General features: G+C 41.6%; 1 protein-coding gene across 1 annotated transcript in view; it reads left to right on the forward strand.

Moving 5' to 3' along the window:
* Nucleotides 1-18,258, forward strand: part of PARD3B (par-3 family cell polarity regulator beta) — a 929,552-nt gene that overhangs the window by 822,166 nt on the left and 89,128 nt on the right. The window contains exon 21 of the mRNA XM_004426826.3: nt 12,011-12,146. Coding sequence (XP_004426883.2) covers nt 12,011-12,146 — 136 coding nt within the window. The remainder of the gene's footprint in view (nt 1-12,010; nt 12,147-18,258) is intronic.

The raw sequence follows: 18,258 nt of genomic DNA on the forward strand, positions 1-18,258 counted from the left end.
ATCAGACAGCTGCTTTGCCTCAGCATGATATAAATAAAACGGAAAAGCATTGTTCTATCAAGTGCCAAAAAAAAAAAAAGATCCTCAATTATTCCCCACACATGACTTCACCATGATGGATAAAAGGCATAACTGACATCATGTTTATTGAAAAAACTAGCAACTGTCACACTGTCGAGAGGCTACTGAGAGCTGAAGGAAGGCATGTTTTTTATTCATTTTCACCATGGGTTATTCATAGAATTCAATTGTCGGCAACATAGTGCCTAATTTTCCCTCTTCTTTGATAGTCGACGACTCATTCACTTTTTGGATCAAGAAGACAGCTACAAATAGTTCCCTGGCAGATACCCAGGCACTACCATTACCTTGCCTGAATGGAGCAATGGCTATTTATTAATTAAGGTTCTGTGACTACTTTCCCTTAAAGTGCCAGTGAAAATAAAAGTCTTTGTCAACCCTTAATGGGTTGGTTTCATTAGTTTAGTTTTGTTTTTTTAACTTTTTGCCCTCTGATTTAGCAGCCAGGGCCCTGTTCCTAATGGGAAATTTATCACTATATTAACGATGCGTCATGCTTCATCACCAGTTAATGGTTAAACAAGCACTCTCGGTATAGAAAGTGTTCAGTTTTCAAAGTGAAAGAAAGTCTCAGTGTCCCATTGCCTTGAACTAAAGTGGTCCTCCAGGTACAGTGTCCAACTAGTGGGGAAATAGAAACAGAAGGTGACTTTTGCCAATGATTTGGTCAACCATTTAGCTTGAACTGTGTACACACCCAAGAAATCGCTGGATATAAGTGCAAGAAGACTCAAAGAAGACAACTGGTTCCTTTCCTAGGCTGTGATATGTGTGGTCAGAGAAAGTAAGGGTCACATGGAGTTATCCAATGTAAAGAATAATTCTGGTGATGGTTCTGCCCTAGTTGAAATCCTCCAATGAGTCCACATCATCGTCCCTTTTGCAAAGATTGGCATATGGAGCTGTACAAGTCCTACTGGCTTCATTTTCCAGGATCTCTCCACCTGCTCCCATACGTCCGCCATGCCTGACCATGTGCCTTGTCATGTTGCCACCTCTTGACATGTGACGTTCCTTCCGCTGGTGTGCCCCATCGCCCCATCACTCCCTCTTTAGCCTTGCTCTCCTTTTCCTCGTGTGGCCTTGCCTGGTCTTCCAGGCACAGCTAATCGCCCTCTCCTCTGAGGGACTGCAGGACTCATTATCCTTCATGATACTACCTCATAATAATTGCCACATTGCGCTGTAATCATTTATTTATATCTCCATCTCCCCCCACAAGACTGAAATCCCTGGGGGTCAGGTTCTGGGTCTTAATCACCTTTCCATCACCAGGGCCAGGGACACGGCAATATTTAAGAATAAATAAATAAAAGTTTAAACAAATATACACATCTGAAAACATTCAGAAGGTTATTGTAAAACTTTCTTAAAAACAGTTGATGATCTAAGTTTGATACCAGTTTATTACTTTCTAGTCTGTTCTGAAAAGCAAGCCGCCATTCTCCTAGAAAGGATTTGAAAGAATCTAAGCAACTTTTTAAAACAACTGAAACAATCCATAGGAGATGATAATATAAGCTGCCTCTCTGCCGTAGATCCCTGGGGTCAGAAGGTCAGTGTGAGGTCACGGGGTCACCTGAGCTCAGTTTACACCCAGGCAAGTGAGGGCCATGCGGTGTTCTGGGAATTGACACCCTTGGGACCTAAGTATTTGTTAACTTTTCCCGTGGATCTTTGGAGTTGAGAATATGTTTGGATTGGGTAATTATTATAACCCCATTTAAAACCGTTGATGAGCTCAGCATTCATGCAGAAGGTGTAAAAGGAATGGAAGGAATTAAGGTAACATCAAAACATGTTCTTAATAAATTCTTGGACTTCATTGCTTTTATGCTAATCCTATCAGAATACTGCATGTAGAACTCTGTTTACCAGCTAGTATGAGTTAGCACCATATATGTGGTAATCAAGATCTGTCCTACAGTCACACACCTGTGTGACCTATGCACCCTTTCTGGGTGTTGGACAATTTATTATCTGTCCCTTCAGTAGGACTAAGATAAGGACCAGTTGACAATCGACAATTTATTATCTATCCCTTCAGTGGGACTAAGATAAGGGCCAGTTGACGATCGGATGTATTTAGAAGGCTTTGTCTCCTCACATTTAATGATTAGCTCCTAATTACAATCTTTAGCTTCTTTCCCTTAAAAAATTTGTTCTTTTTCTTAAATATTTTTATCACTTTTATTATTTTCCTAACCTCCTCCATTAGAAGGAAAAAAAAAAGCCTTTCTATGTAAGAAATGACTGTTTTCATCTATTGACGTTTGATTACCACAGCATGCCTAGCCTACCCTGACAGAATCTTGTAAATAAAAAACCACCATCGTGCACTACATTATTTAGAATCTCCTTATTTTCTCTTAAAATTTTGGAGTCAATTAGGCATTATTTTCTTATTATCTAAAAAGAAAGGTCTAGGTGTCCAGCTGTTGGGAATCAGTGGCCTTTGATGGCCTTCCACAATCCCCTGGGAGAAGAACTTCTGTGTTGTTTCCTCTGAGGAAGAGGGATTTCACGGAGGCTTAGGAAATTCCCAAGGTTTTATGGGCTGCAGCCCACAAAGGCTTATTTTTCCCAGAATTGACCCTGAAAGTTTAATCCACATCTAAATGTAAGATATATATTCTTAAAACTCAAGCTGTGTTTGACTTAAGTCTAGAAAATGATAATTTTATCTTGCAAGTCCTGCAATTGTTGGTGAGAATTTCTTTGAGAAGGTGTGTGTGTGATGTTATTTATTTGCTCAAGTACTGTATAAGCAACAAAAATTTGTTTCTCCTTAAACCATCTTTTGTTCAGCTCAAGAACATGAATGAGTTAAATAATACAAATAATGAGTTAAATAATACAAATTTTGTAGATTTCTTCCATTTACCTTTTTATCAAGATTTTGCTAATTTTATTTTGGACTATAAAACTGAGAAAACTTGTGATGTTCCATGTGGAATCATGTCTTAAGATTAGTTTCTAAAGCCATTACATGAGACAAAATTGTGTATTGTCAGAATTAACCTTGAAAAATACTTTAGGAGAATGCCATAGTGGACCCTGCCTATAGCCTCTCACTAAAGCCACCGGACACTTTCCTTTAGCACCGCATCAGAGGACCCTTCCCTTGGCTGAGCACCAGCTGAAGGTGTTGGCTTGCATATAAGGGGCCATGTTGCACAAGTAATGCATATCTGGAAACACTGGAATCATCTTCAGCACAAAGTAACGTTTATATTTTGAGAGACACTTAGGAACTGACACCAACCGAAGGAAACCAACCTAGTTCATGTCCAGGGGCATATGGTCATTACACGGAATGGCCAATGGGAACACTATCACTGCTTAAACTGCTATCTGCCCCAGTCCCCATTTTTGTCTAAGCTCAAATATTTGGTGCATCAGTTAAAGGCAGATGTGAGGCAATGTCACTCTACTTTAGCCATGTAACATCAGCCGTAACTATGTGAATTAGAATACAGAGCATGGTTCATTTAGCGTCTTTAACAGCAGACACAGAGTATACACAGTTGCAAATTGGTCCAAAGCTGTTTTTCTTTGCATCTCTGCGTGCTTGTTTTGCAGAGACGTAGAGTAGAAATGCAGGGCTAATTTTTCTGCCATCCGGTGTGAACTTTTCAACTATATTTTAAAATCTTTCTTAAGAAACAAAAATTACCATATGAAACACTTGATAAATTCCTTCTGTGACCCCCACATACTTTGTCTTCTTAATAAAATTGGCAAAATGTCCCAAGACAATATGTATCATGTGCTCATACATAACTTTGAATGTGTCCAGTATTTGTGTAAATTACTTAAGGCTCAAAAACACTGCACTGTGTTGGAGGAAATATATCAGAATACTACTCAAAATACGAATAACTCAAATGGATATTTTATGACTAATGGCAGAACCGGCTTCTGAAATTTAAACACAGCCAGAAGGTCATTGTACAGTATCAGAATAATGCGGCTATGTGTTACAGGCTTATAATGGTGAGTTGAAGCTGTGAATAATAACTTGTGTTGTTGAACTGTAAATAATACCATCAGTGTCACTCCTAAGGAATTTCCACCTTTGCTAGAAATGTAGATAGAGAAGCAAGATGCTCTGATTAGAGAGGGGCCTTGCATTGTCTCAAGTGATAAAGAGCAAAGGTATAACTGATGCCTTTTATCAGAAGAGGAGGTGACATTGATCTGGTGAGATTCAGTCACAACCATCAATCACATGGGAGAAAGTTGCCCTTCGTATGTCAGTGAGATTACTTTTCAATGGTAAATGGCAGCTGTGGTTCGTGGTGTGAGTGGAAATTGCTTACCAATCAAAAGTGCCAAGGGAAGGGGGCCTTTATTTCCACTACGGCTTGATTCACTGGGGTTAAGGTCCAGTCCAGGGTTAAGATTTCCGAGACAAATCTTCAAGCTGTAGGAGTCAGAGGGTCAGTTCACCAAGCTAGGGATGGAAATACCAAGACAAGGATCCCAAAGGAAGCAGATGCTGAAAGCAGGAATCATGCTGAGAAAGACAAAAAGTCAGACTCAGGTTGCCATGGCAAAGTCAGGAGCCCAGGTAAGCCAGGTCACGTGGTCAGATTGTTGCGTCTTAGGTCAGGATGCTACAGGCAGCAGCGTCAGGATGGCCAGGGAAGGACCACATTCAGGATTATAGGCTGAGCTGACACATCATTGCACTTTGTGGGTTTTCTTCTCTCTGACGCTACCTGCATATCAACCTCTCTGACCAGTTCTTCAGCTCCCCTACAGGATCCTCACATAAAGAGTAATTTTGTTAAACCCTTAGAAATTTACGCAAAAACATACTTCCTAAAATTATGTATTAGCACAGAGCATAGTTTTTCCTCAGATTCAGCCACCAATTTTCTATGTGACTTGAATATTCCCTTATGATGTCTAAGCATTGTTTCTTCACTTACTGAGAGGAAGTATAATGTCAGAGATAATCCACAAAAGTAGTCCTACCAGGCGACCCGGTGGCACAAGCGGTTAAGTGCGAGTGCTCTGTTGCGGTGGCCTGGGGTTCGCCGGTTCAGATCCCGGGCTCGCACCCATGCACCGCTTGTCAGGCCATGCTGTGGCGCGTCCCATATAAAGTGGAGGAAGATGGGCACGAATGTTAGCCCAGGGCCAGTCTTCCTCAGCAAAAAAAGAGGAGGATTGGCAGATGTTAGCACAGGGCTGATCTTCCTCACAAAAAAAAAAAAAAAAAGTAGTCCTAGAAATAAAGGGAGGTTCTGGACATGAAAAATTAGTTTCATCTGTTAATGTTATTATTCATCCTTTCTCTAAACTCGTTACTCTTACTACAGGAATTTTTAGGCAGTCGTAGTAAGCAAAGAGTTCTTAATTTAGAGTAATTGTTTTTATCGGCAAGATAACTTAAACCTGATAGAAATTAAATGTCAATGTGAGGAAAGATGTATTCTTGTTATTAGGAGAATTTTTTTATCAAAAATAATTGAATAATTTGTAATGGGGGCCACCATCATAAGTAGTGATGGTGAATTTGGGAAGAAATTAGAAGAATTCCCAAATGTTGTTCGTGGGTAGTCAGCAATGGATCCCAAAATTGCACTGGACTAAACTGTGAAAAATCTTACTTGTCAATGTACCTTTGAAAAAATAGATATTCTTTATAAGAAGTTAGCAGCAGGGGGAAGATGGAGAATTTACATAATCATAATTTTCACTGGATATTTACACTGGATAATTTTCAGACCTGTTAGGACAAAATATCATTTGAAGAACTCTGTAGAGTTAAGCCTCATAAAAGCCATTATTTATTATTAAATCTCCTTTAGTATATATAGGCAGACTATATAAATGTATTTTCACTGTGGAATGTTAAATCTGTAGAGTATTAGTGTAAGTGCTGTTGGGCTATAGTTTCTGTAAATCTTCAAAATGCTTTTGAATTAATGGTCCTGAGTGCATTTATAAGAATCTCTCAAAATTTTTATTTGACAGAAATCTTTATCACCAACAGAAAATAAGTAACAGTTGATTCCGTGACTATCTGTCTTCTGCTGAATATTCTTTTCTGGAGCCTAGTTTGGAATTTAAAGTAAAATTAATAAGATTGCATATAGACACTTAGGCTTTATTATATTTATGTTATCAAGAATGTGAATGCCACAGAATCTCAGGTACTATGAGAGCTCTGTTCCTACTTTGGAAAAAAAAAAAGTCCTCTCTTCTAAGGCAGAAATACAGTACTGCTAAATTTGAAGTTTAAAACTATGATGATTTTCAGGTCCTTAAATGCAAAAAGACAAAAACAAACAGGCCTTCCCATGGGAGGGGCAGGAAAAGAATAGCATCTTGGTATTCTTAAAGGGTGTAGAGATATTTTTCTTCATTCCGTATCTTTCAAGAGGCTAACCCTTTGTGAGAAAACTTTTAAAATTCCACCCTTTTGTAAGTATAGGAAGATTAAAACCACATTTATATAATTAAAAATTTTATGGTAAGCATCAAAATAACATTTTTACAGTAACTTCATGAAAAATAAAGAATCTATCAAACCCCAAACATGAAAACACACCCCGTTCCACTGATTCTTGTTGACATGCAGTCACCTAATTTAAATAGTTGTATTCAGTGAGTTTGTAAGGATTATCACATCCAGGTAGGAATATTCCTGTTCAGGGTCCATTCTATAAAGACTGTTTCTTAACTGCATCACCAAATCTGGACCGCAGGCTGGACCTACAAATGAGGTCTGGACTCACCAAAGGCAAACCCTTCTCCTTTGGAGTGAAGGGCAGGTCTCGAGGCTCTCTGAAAATGACCCGGCTCTTTGGAATTAACTACATACAATTTAATCATAGTTAGGGTGCATGTATTTACATACATGCCCACGTAGGCATGCACACAAAGTCATCATGGATTAATTCACAGATCCGGCAACAGTTCGTTGGCAGTGACCAGCTCCCTCTCATGCAGTCAGTGAGGAACTTGACCAGGAGCAGCCCTGGCTGCCTCTCAGTCTGCTCCTGATCCAGAGTTTCTTTCTCTTTCATATGGGATCTCTGTCATATGTTGATTCTCTTTTGCACTCCATTCGGTTTCCCACATAAGCCTGTTGGAGATGTAATATTAATTACCCAGAAATCTCAGTCTGCAATTGCTCCAACATCATTCTTTAATGGATACAGACTTCATTGCATGTATTTATATTACTTTGGCTACTTCTATTTTTATTGCAAAGATCTGTGCAAATAAAAGAATATCAAAAGGTAGGCTGTAAACGTGCTCTGCTAGATTCCGTCTCCCTGGAGAGGCCCGTGCTGCTGCTCCAAAGTGCCTGCTGTGTTTTAATGCCTTTCTCAGGGCAACGTGATGTGGTAGAAATAACACTGGTTTTGGAGTCACACACCTCCTGGTCCACATTCACTGATTGTGCTACTTCTCTGAGCCTCAGTAGACTCATCTGTGAAATGTCAATAACGATGTCATCCTCACCAATTTGACTGAGGATTAAATGAGATGAAGAAAGCAGAGCATCAGTATTATGCTTAGGGCACCAGAGAAGCTGAACCCACGTGAGTTTCCTTTCTCCAGCCTGCCGCCGTCGTGGGAGGAGACGATGGCAGCGCAAATGAACACTCATTCTAAGATGTACTTCAGGTGAGGTAATTATGAACTGGGAAGGATAAGGTTCGATTCCAGAGGAGCAGATAATGCCTTCCTGTGATGTTTATTGCATCTGGGAAGATATTACTACAGGTGGCCCTGAAGAAGGTGACGAGGGTTTCTGAACCCTATTACAACTTCAAACTCTGTCCAGCTGTGAAGTGGTATACGAAGAGCCTGTTCAACTGTGCATCTGCCTTTGAAGGCACAGGCAGTATAATTTACAAGAAATCACTACAATATAACTCTGTTGTGTTATACTGCTTGAATTAATTTAACAAAAAATTTCAGCACATTCAAAGTGTAGGAGTGGCATTAATCACTTACATATGGATACAGCTGTATGTAATAGGAACTTTTTAAAGAGTGGCTAACCTTTACTTTATCCAGTGAATGAATAATACAGAAAGCCTAATTTTCTAGCTAGCAACTTAGAGATGGGGCTGTTGACACTTTGCCTGATTTTATGTGGTTGCAAGAGTATTTGAGTTACCTCATAATCTGATGTCACTTCTGAAGCTATCAGGCAAAAGATCCCTTAGAATCTCTTCTGCTAAGTTCTGTAAAGCAAGGAAAGTAGGACAGATAATGTAAACTGGGAAACGAAACAGTAGTCCTCAGGCTCAAGGCTAGCCTTGACTTTCATTCTGGCCCAATATGTTGCTAGAGGACACAGTCTCTAAGAGATAAATAAGATGAAGGAGGGGACGCAGGTTGGGGGGTAGTATGCAATGCTGGAGAGAGGAGTCTCTGCAGTCAGACAGACCTTGCTCATCACCTCCTAGCTGTGAACCCTAGATTCCTCATCTCAATGGAGCAGAACAATAAACCTGTCTCAATATTCACTTGATATTTTGAGATATTTATAGCATCTGTTACACAGGAATTAAAAATAAACTTATGCGCCAGCTCCTATGGATTAGTAGTGGCTTTCGGAGGTTCTCCATTGAGAAGGATTCTAAGGCCATGTCTAGGATCATTGGGAAAGAATGCTGTAATTGATTAGTGATGTCTGCTCTGGGCAGAAAGTGGAGTAAGTAGAAGTCTGTATTGATATACTTGCTATGTAAGTATTCTATAAATTATAACTATTGTGACTATTGCTGCTATTATGACAAAGGTATTTTTATGTTCTTTGCCAAGTTTCTACATCTTCAACACAAAATGGAATCAATTAACTGCTTTGTTTACAATAGCTGTGTATATCATTTTTATTGATTTGGTGGTAACCTTGTACATATTCTCTGCAAAGAAGAGCTGAAAAGTGAAATTAGAATTTGCTATTCCTAATTTTATTATATAAAACACCTACTTGGGAAAAATCTGAAACAGGTACTAAAAGTAGAATGAGGGTTGGAGAGAAAAAAAGAAGAGTCAAAGCTGAGATGTAGTCTGCGTTATCATGAGAGGTTTGCACGGTGTCCCATGTCTTTAAAATACTCACACAAGGGAGAACATGCAGCATGTTTTGCACTTAGATGGTCCATGACTTTCTAGACTTTTTTCCTGTTTTTTTCTCTGAGGCCAGATTTCTTTTCCAGGTAAATAGTCATGTTCCTGTCAGCCATAAGGGATTTTCTGAATCCTAAACAGCTAATTTTGTATTCTTGCCCCGTTCCCTCTACTTGAGAACTGAAATCTGATCAAACCCATATTTTTGAATTTATGTTTTTATAGGCATATGGAAGAATAGTTTACAGTCTGAGTATGATTTTTTTTCCCACCACAAATGTAGCAAAATTGTGGGGGTTTTTAAAACAGTGCCTTATCGGTTTTCTTTTTTTCTTTATTACGATGATTTCATTCTGCTTGAATTCAGTGCTGCAGTTTCTTTGGGTAAACTAATAGATTATGTATGCGATGTTTGCATCGTGTTGATTGAACTCATCTGTGAGTTTGAGCGGCTCACACGTTCACGGAGTCGGCAGAAGCCTGCCCGTCGGATACAAGAACCACGGTCAGCTCAGAGTACTCAGGAGCAAGGAAGCTGTTCAGAACCAAGCTGTGCTGTTTCCCCACTTCCCGTTGTTCAGAAAAGCGTATCAGGCCTTGTTTTTTTTATTATTATTATCGTTTCCAAGTGCTGGAGGTAAACTTTTATTTTAAAAAAATCATAGTAAAGAAACAGAGTTAGAACTGTTTTGAGAGTTTTTAAATACGTATGAAGAAAAATAAAGATATGTGATCCATACAGGTTTGTCTTTTCTTAATCAAAGGCATTGGCTGCTTGTCGTCGAGGGCGAGGGTGTGTAGGAGGCCCAGGGCCCTGCGCTAACTCTGCAGCAAGGTCTGAGACACCCACACGTGGTCCTGCTTCAGTTAGCTACAGTCTAGTTTGAGAAGAATGCTTTTCCTCCAAAAGATGTTTCCTCCCCATGTTGTTTTTATAGTTTACAAGTATAATTTTTAAATGTTTGAACAAAATAGCAGTAGACCTCTTTCTATTGCCCTCAGATGTCGCCTTTCATCAGATGCTCCAATTAAACTTGAAACTCAGCTGTGATGGTTGGGAACCTTCTTGGCATGTACAGCTCTCCACAGCGGGGCCCCTACCTGTGTTTCTCCCTGTCTCTTCCCTGCTCCCTCCCACGTACCCTGTACCGGAGCAGTGACTCTCACGTGCCCTTGAGACGCGAGTGTCCCTACGGTTAATAAGGTGTCACGAATTGAGTTAAAGTACCAACATCTGCAAGTGATGTACTTTTGTCATTTATTAGAGTAAATTCCAGACATCCCTCAAGTCACCAGCACTCACTTTTATTCTAATTTGCTTCTTAAATGAGGGACGGGAGAGAGCATATGTCGCGTGAGTTGTGTGTGAGGCAGGACCAAAGGTGCTGAGGACCACGGCTTGCCCCCGCTGACTGACCTGCGTTCCCCCAGAGCAAGATGCTTTCTCGTTTCTGTCCTTTGCAGTTCCCTTCCCTCTCCTTGGGATTTCCTCAGCTCACTTGTCTGGCTGTTGAACACCTGTGCGTCCTTCATGACTCAGCTAAAGTGTCACCTCCACTAGGGAGACTTCCGTGATCTTCCGTGGCCTGCTTTCACCCTGTCAGAGTTTGTGCTGTCTGCGTTCCACAACCTCTGTGCAGACCTCTGTTGTCACACCTGTCACAGCGGATTGGAGTCTTCTGTATCTCTTCCAGGCCCCTAGTTCCCAGACCGTGTGCTTTTTGCAGACAAGGACTGTGAATGGGTCATTTTTACCTTCCCAGGTCTTACCTGAAGGTCTGGCACAATGGGACACTCAGTTATGCCTCAGACGAGCCAAAGAAGGTGAACAGCTGTCAAGATCTGCCTGTCATTCTCCCCTTGTTTCCTGGCCCTGGCCCTGAGTTGTCTCACATGGTATTGGCTCTGTTGAAATGATCATAATGGTGGGGACACGTTCTGAGAAATGCATCGTTAGGCGATGTGGTCGTTGTGCAAACATCATTGAGTGCGCTTACACAACCCTAGATGGTACAGCCTACTACACACCTAGGCTATGTCGTGCTAATCTTATGGGATCACCATCGTATATGCGGTCCATCATTGACCAAAACGTCATTATGCAGCACATGGCTGGACAAGCTAAAGGGAGCCACTAGCTGACCAGTTTGGGGCTGGGTGGGTGAGTCTCTGGAGAAGCGGTGATTCCTGAGAGGAAGAAGTGGCTGAAGTAGAGAGGAGAACCTTGGACAAGTAACCAAGATGCCACATTCGACTACCACCAGCTTTTTATTTCTCTTTTTAATTCTTGGCATGGCTTCCACCTTCTTCTCTTTTCCTACGCCCTGGCTGTGCCCATATATTGACCTGTACCCCACCCCCCACTCAAAAAATTCATAAATGTCACTGAAGTGAACACTGGGTCATGCCAATTCTGTGTCAAATCCAATCTTCAGGTTGAACAACTGGTCTCAAATAGGCAATACTTACTTGAGAAAATGAGCTACTCATGTTAAAATTTAACCAAACTCTATGGATGTGATTATTTTAGAAAAGTGGTGGCTCCTTTAATTGCTGTAAGAGGTAGGGACCTTATCTTACCTTCTCACTCAACTGGCATTTATTAACCCCAAGTCAGATGTCTTGACCCTTGGAGCTAAAGGTATGCACATAAGGACCGTTTTTTGTTCATTTTTATTACCGATTTCACAATTTTCCTAGCATCTTTGACTGACGTTATTGGATCTTCCAAATTTGGAGGTCAGCTCCTTGAATCAGAAGATCAAAAGCGAGTTTCCAGGATGCTGTACATTGTGTGACTGGGTTTGATTATGTCCCCTAGTGGCCGTCCTGCAAGTGGAAGCGCTGACCGCATCCAGAAGCTGCGGAAGGAGTACTATCAGGCTCGGAGGGAAGGTTTTGCTTTGTATGAGGACGACGAAGGAAGAGCGCGGCCGTCTGATTATGACCTTCACTGGGTAAGCCCATGCCTGATTCCAGCGATTGACTTAATGTTTACTGAGATAGTTTAGAGCAGAAGAACATGGCCAGGAATGTTCTATACGTATCAAGTTATGTTTAGGTTACTTGGGTTTCATAGACATGAACATTACCTGAACCACAGCATTACACCATTTGTGTAAACAGAAGTTGTTTACACAAATCAAACCACACTAATTTTAATTGCTCTCATATTTACTCCCTGTTGGACTTGTATACCAACTTGTTGGGGTGAAGCAGAAGTTAGCTATTTTAAGGAGGACAAGGAATCTTTCTCATCATCTACTGAGCCTTACTCCTTGCCCTCCACCTCTTGGGTCTCAGACATCCAGGCAAGCACTAACAGACCATGCAATATAAGCCATCTCTCGTTTGCAAAATGATTATTAGAAATAAATTTCAGAGGGGTTATCTTCAGAGATATCAATTGTTTGTACATTGCATCTGAACAATTCACATTTTGCTGATCTTACCGGTACACTAAGATCATGTTTATTTTGAGATAAAAGCTGTTTTTGTATTAGAGGGTTCTCTTTGCCAAACCCGTCAACATTCAGGAATAGAGAAGAATATTGTGGCCTCTAAAGAGATTTTATTTGGTTTTTTTTTTTCTGGACAGTACGATTCATTCTCTTATCTTTTTCAAGAAGGCAAGGCTGTACGTACAAAATACACCTACCTCTTGAGCATCCGCAAGGATGCCCCAGAGCAGGGTGCTTAGAGTTGGATTAAAAGTACATGTCATGTGCTTAGAGTAGCGCCTGAGGCTGAGCTGGTGTTCGGTAAACGTTAGCTCTCCATACCAACATCGTTCCTGGAGCAGAGCTGTACGTGGTCACAGGAGTGTCCCTGTGGGAGTCAGCACTCACACCCCTCTCTGGTGGTCACTCCCTCTACTGCAGTTTTGGTGCTGTTCTTTGACCACATAAGGAACCCTCTTACTCCTGGTGGCCACTAACGACACCAGCTCTTTTGAAGGACGAATCTATTAAAGGAGAGTTTCCTTGCCTGATTTTCACTCGTATTTATGCTCACAAGGTCAGGGCTGGGACAAGAGAGTCCAGCGACCGAGCTGGTTCCCTCTCGTTTTCACTGCAGTGCTGTGGCCTCTCAGGCGTGACACCCAGCACTTTTACACTCATGTTTGAAAGTCAGCTTCAGCATCCACCACTGCCGTGCAGAGCAACTAAGACATGTTGGCCCAGTAGAGTTGTCCTTGGGTGGTGGAGTTTAAAAACACCAATTGGAAATGTGCAGTAAGGGTTGGTGGTCTCCAACCAAACCGCCTTCCAGAGATGGGCTTCCTGTGACTACAGATCAGAGCAAGCAGCTACTGGTTGGTTTTATTACAGATGTTAGGATTAAACAGAAGGGCACGGACAGCGATGGGCACCTGGTTGCTTAGATTCTCGGCAACAGAAGAGAAAGATTTCCACAGAATAACCGTTTAGATAACAATTCACTTCATTTCAAACTTAGTCGAGATCAGCTTACTGACTGATGAGAGACTCGATAGTCTGTGAGGCTCTGCTCCCTCTATCAAACAAACAAGCGGGGCCAGCCCCGTGGCTTAGCGGTTAAGTGCACACGCTCCCTTACTGGCAGCCCGGGTTCGGATCCCGGGCGCCCACTGACGCACCGCTTCTCCGGCCATGCTGAGGCTGCGTCCCACATACAGCAACTAGGAGGATGTGCAGCTATGACATACAACTATCTACTGGGGCTTTGGGGAGAAAAAGGAGGAGGATTGGCAATAGATGTTAGCTCAGAGCCAGTCTTCCTCAGCAAAAAGAGGAGGATTAGCATGGATGTTAGCTCAGGGCTGATCTTCCTCACAGATAAATAAATAAATAAATAAATAAATAGCAATAAAATAAAAGAGAGTTGTTTCAACCACAACCCAGACAGAACACCATGTCCATGCATTGAAAAGTCCTCCATCTCGACACCGCCATGAATGCCTATGAGCAAAATAGGACTAGTAATGTTAGATTAAGCAGGCCGGCTGTTTTCACCTTATTTTATATGATCTCCTTACATCAAGCTGAAGGGATGAAAATGTCTAATCTTCATGAGACTGAAAGTTTCCCCTGACCCTCCCCAAACCTGAGAGCTGCATAACTATACACTCGGGTCCTCCCTATCTTTTTTTTTTTTTTTTAAAGATTTTATTTATTTTCCCCCCAAAGCCCCAGTAGATTGTCGTATGTCATAGCTGCACATCCTTCTAGTTGCTGCATGTGGGACCCGGCCTCAGCATGGCCGGAGAAGCGGTGCATTGGTGCGCGCCGGGGATCTGAACCCGGGCCGCCAGCAGTGGAGCACACGCACTTAACCGTTAAGCCACGGGGCCGGCCCCAAGTCCTCCCTATCTTAAGGGTTTGATTTTTATGTCAAGCAAATGTATAACCATACCATCCAGTGAATGAAGAAGTATCATATCTCTGTTTTAATTTGTGTTTCCCATCCTCAGGTGTATAGAGCTTTGCCAAAAGTGGCTGATTTTACGTTTCCCAGACAGTTGGGAACTAAGGCTTCCCAGAGGAATGCTTGGGAAATGCACTGTCATAAAAGACGAGCTCTTTGTGATCACGGAGATACTCCAAACAGGGATTAGGATCTCAGCATCCTTTCCTGTCCTCTCCCCAAGCCAAGGAAAATCACTTGTATCTTTTGTGCAGCGTAGGCCTGAGAAATTACACCATTGTCTTGCTGCTTTTGGAGAGATCTAGGAAAGCAAGTTGAGAAATTAACATTTCATTCCTGTCAGTCAGCCAGACCCAACAAGGCAGCTTTTGTGAGACCGTGGCTCCTGGATCAGGCTGGTCTTCAGCATCACTGAGGGCACTTGTTAAAATCTGATCGATGGTCCCTGATGGGGAGGGGTGAGGGGGGCCCAAGAGAGGGCCCACAGGTGCTTCTCCAGGGGTTCTCAAGGTTTCTGACCCACAATTTTAAAAATAGGGCATTGATTCCAATCACTTCAGTAAGCACCAAAGTAGTTCATCTTCTCTAGCAAAATCATTACATGGACCAGCATCATCAAAAAATACTTTCATGGACTCAGGGCTCCCCAAGTCCAGCACCTCAGCTTGGGAGGCCTGACACGTATTCTCTGAGTCACACTCTCCTGGGGAACTGCTGGATTATCCAGAAGGAAACTAGGAAGAAAAGTTACCTAATAACTACCTTGTAACTAGTTTTAAATTAAGCCAGAAAGAACATAAGAATGCTCACAAAGTCTTGAAAGCCAAGATGATGAAAGCAATCACTTGAAAGATTATTACAATCTATGCTTATTTTTTAAAAGAAAATATATTTTTGTCAATGGAACTACTATCCTTTCTTTAGCCCACCTTGGACTTTCTGGACCTTTTCAGGCCATCTTGTGGGTGGTTCTCCACCAGCGTCACAGCTGCCCAGGGACCAGAGCTGAAGACTCCTTGCTTTCGTGGGTTTTCCCTTGCTCCCACATCATTCTCCTTTCTCTGTGTCTCCTATTCAACTGCAACAAATATTTGCTCACTCTTAGAGTAGGCCAGGTGTAGGTAACGAGAGTATAATATTATCTCTACCTTGGAGGAACTCACAGTCTATCCAAGAATACAGACATCTAAGCCAGAACAAAAAGGGACAAGAACGTATGTGATGAATGCCGTAGCGTAGAGAGTACTAGCTTCTAAATGAGCTCAGAGAGAGCAGTGGGTTCCGCGGGAGGCAGGGTGGCAGTTAGGGGTGCTGGGAAGGCTGTAAGACCCTTTGGGGGTTGCCTCAGCTGACATATTTTGTTCTTTTTCTCTCAGATTTGGTGTTTTTCTTTTTCCAAAGGAATTCCTGATGTATTCCCTTCATTTGTGTTAAAATAAATGAATACACACAGATTGCAAGGTTTGTAAATATGGACATGAGACCTTAAAAATCTTTTCAGCCAGTCTGTTTTGTAGCCGTTTTCTCATCTAGGCTCTGAAACGCTGTAAAGAAGAAGCTGAGAGAATTTCAGTGGCTGCAAGTGAACGGCCTGGCGAGTTTTTATAGGCCCCATTAAGTAAGCAGGATCTGCTAGCTGTGAAGTGTTAATATTTGCCAGAAAAAACCATAATACCTGTTATCTGCTGGTATTTTGTTTTTTGTAGAACTTGTTAAGACTGTCACAGTGCTCTGGCAACAGGCCGGTTTTTTATTAGCAGATAAAGATTATCTGCTTATTTAACAGCAGCATGAATATCCTAAGTAATTTCGGAAATGGGATGGCTCTGGAGTTTTCTAAAAGTTTTAGCACCTTTATTATTGTCTTTTTTCTAGAGCTGCATGGCATATATCGTCCCCTCCCTCCTGTTTTTAACTCTCAGGCTAAATGAGAAGAATGTTTTTCTATAAGTGGGGTTTGTGGACACATGAATGGGAAGGAGGTACGCTGGTTTCCACTGTCGTAAAAGACACGGTACTATGACTTTCTGGCAAGGGGATTGGTTCAGGTAGGTGATGGTGGGAACAAAGGAGGTGGTTAGGTGAATAAATGAAAACCTTCTGGAAGATTCGTTCACTTTATTTTGAAGATGGTCTGGGAACCAACTTGAGCGAACGTGCTTGACAGCTGTCTGGACGATGAAAGACACATCTGGTGAATTCTGCAGTCAGAGGAGAGGGAGAACAAGATGCTGAGATCATGCTAACCAACTTAAAAAAGAGATTTAAGATGGAATGTGTAAATAATAGTACAAAATAATAATAGTACAAAACCATCAGAGGCAACCATCTGTAGGCACCATTCTCAGGAGATTCCCCCCATATGGTGGGAAGACAGCCATCAGCAGCTGCAATTCAACAACTCTATAGAAAGAGATTGTCTCACCGTCAGTTCATCCAGGAAGTCCTAGAACTGGTGTTCAATATAACAGTCAATGGCTTATTGACTCAGCCTGGGTCACATGTCCACTTCTGAACTCCCATGGCCAGAAAGATGTGCAGTACTCTTACTGGCCAGAACTAGGTCACAGGGCCACCCCTGGAACCAGAAGTAGGATCAGGCCTACCCAAGTTCCATTAGTGAGTACAGGTGAGGAGGTAGTCCCCAAAGGAGAATCAAGGTACTATTAACAGGGGAAGGGAAAATGGATGCTAGGCACAATTAGGAGTCATCTAAACAGCTTCCAGTTCTAGTGATGATATAAACTTCCTTCATTTTCTTAGATTTTCAAGGAAAGAGATCGAAAAGACCTTTCCCTTCGTATATTTTCGTGTTTAGAAAGAAACAGATCTATTATCATTCTTAAACTTGCTGCCATTATGGTTAGGTAAAAGGAGAAAGAAGATTTATTTTTGTCTACTAGTCCAGTATCTTTGAGCTCAACCAGGAACCCAGATGGCTTCACTGAGTTATTCATGAGAAATTACCAGACCTCTGGCTATGTATTTAGATGGGCAAGTGACATTTTGATTCACCCCAGACCTAGGAATTTGCTCCGGGGGAGGCAATAGAAATTCTTTGAAAGGACTAAAAGTGACTCTCTTTGGTAGAATTGCTCCATCTATATCTTCATGGATTATTGCTTTGTGACAAGAACATATTCTATATATGTATATCAAATCATTGTGTTGTATACCTAAAACTAATACAGTGTTACATGTCAGTTGTATCTCAATTTAAAAAAAAAAAAACATGACATATTCTCTTCTTAAAAGCTTCAAAAGATGGAATGAGGTCAAGAATCAGAGCCATCAAATGTACGCATCCAGAAACCGTTGTCATTTGTCTCCACCACGCAGTACCAACCCCTTCTCAGTTGATGAGCCCTCTTGGGCTCCATCAACAGCTCCTTCCCAATGTGGCCCTGCATCAACAGGTTAGTGTTTCCCCTGATTTCCTAAAACAGCTGAACTGAAGAGCAGAAGAGGTACCAACGCAGAGAAAACAGTAGAAAACCCACTGTGTCTACGAATAAGGTGGATTTTGAAGTTTGATTGAACTTGATATTGGTGAAATATCCAATGCCACTTAAAGAGTTCAGACTTGCTCACCTAGATTTCAGGAAGTAGTGAAAATCTGAGGAAAGAAGAGGACAAATAAATGGGAGATTTTTTTTTTTCAGT

This window comes from Ceratotherium simum, chromosome 9, assembly GCF_057802395.1.
Source record: "Ceratotherium simum simum isolate JZ-2026a chromosome 9, ASM5780239v1, whole genome shotgun sequence".
In the NCBI taxonomy this organism is placed as follows: Eukaryota; Metazoa; Chordata; class Mammalia; order Perissodactyla; family Rhinocerotidae; genus Ceratotherium; species Ceratotherium simum.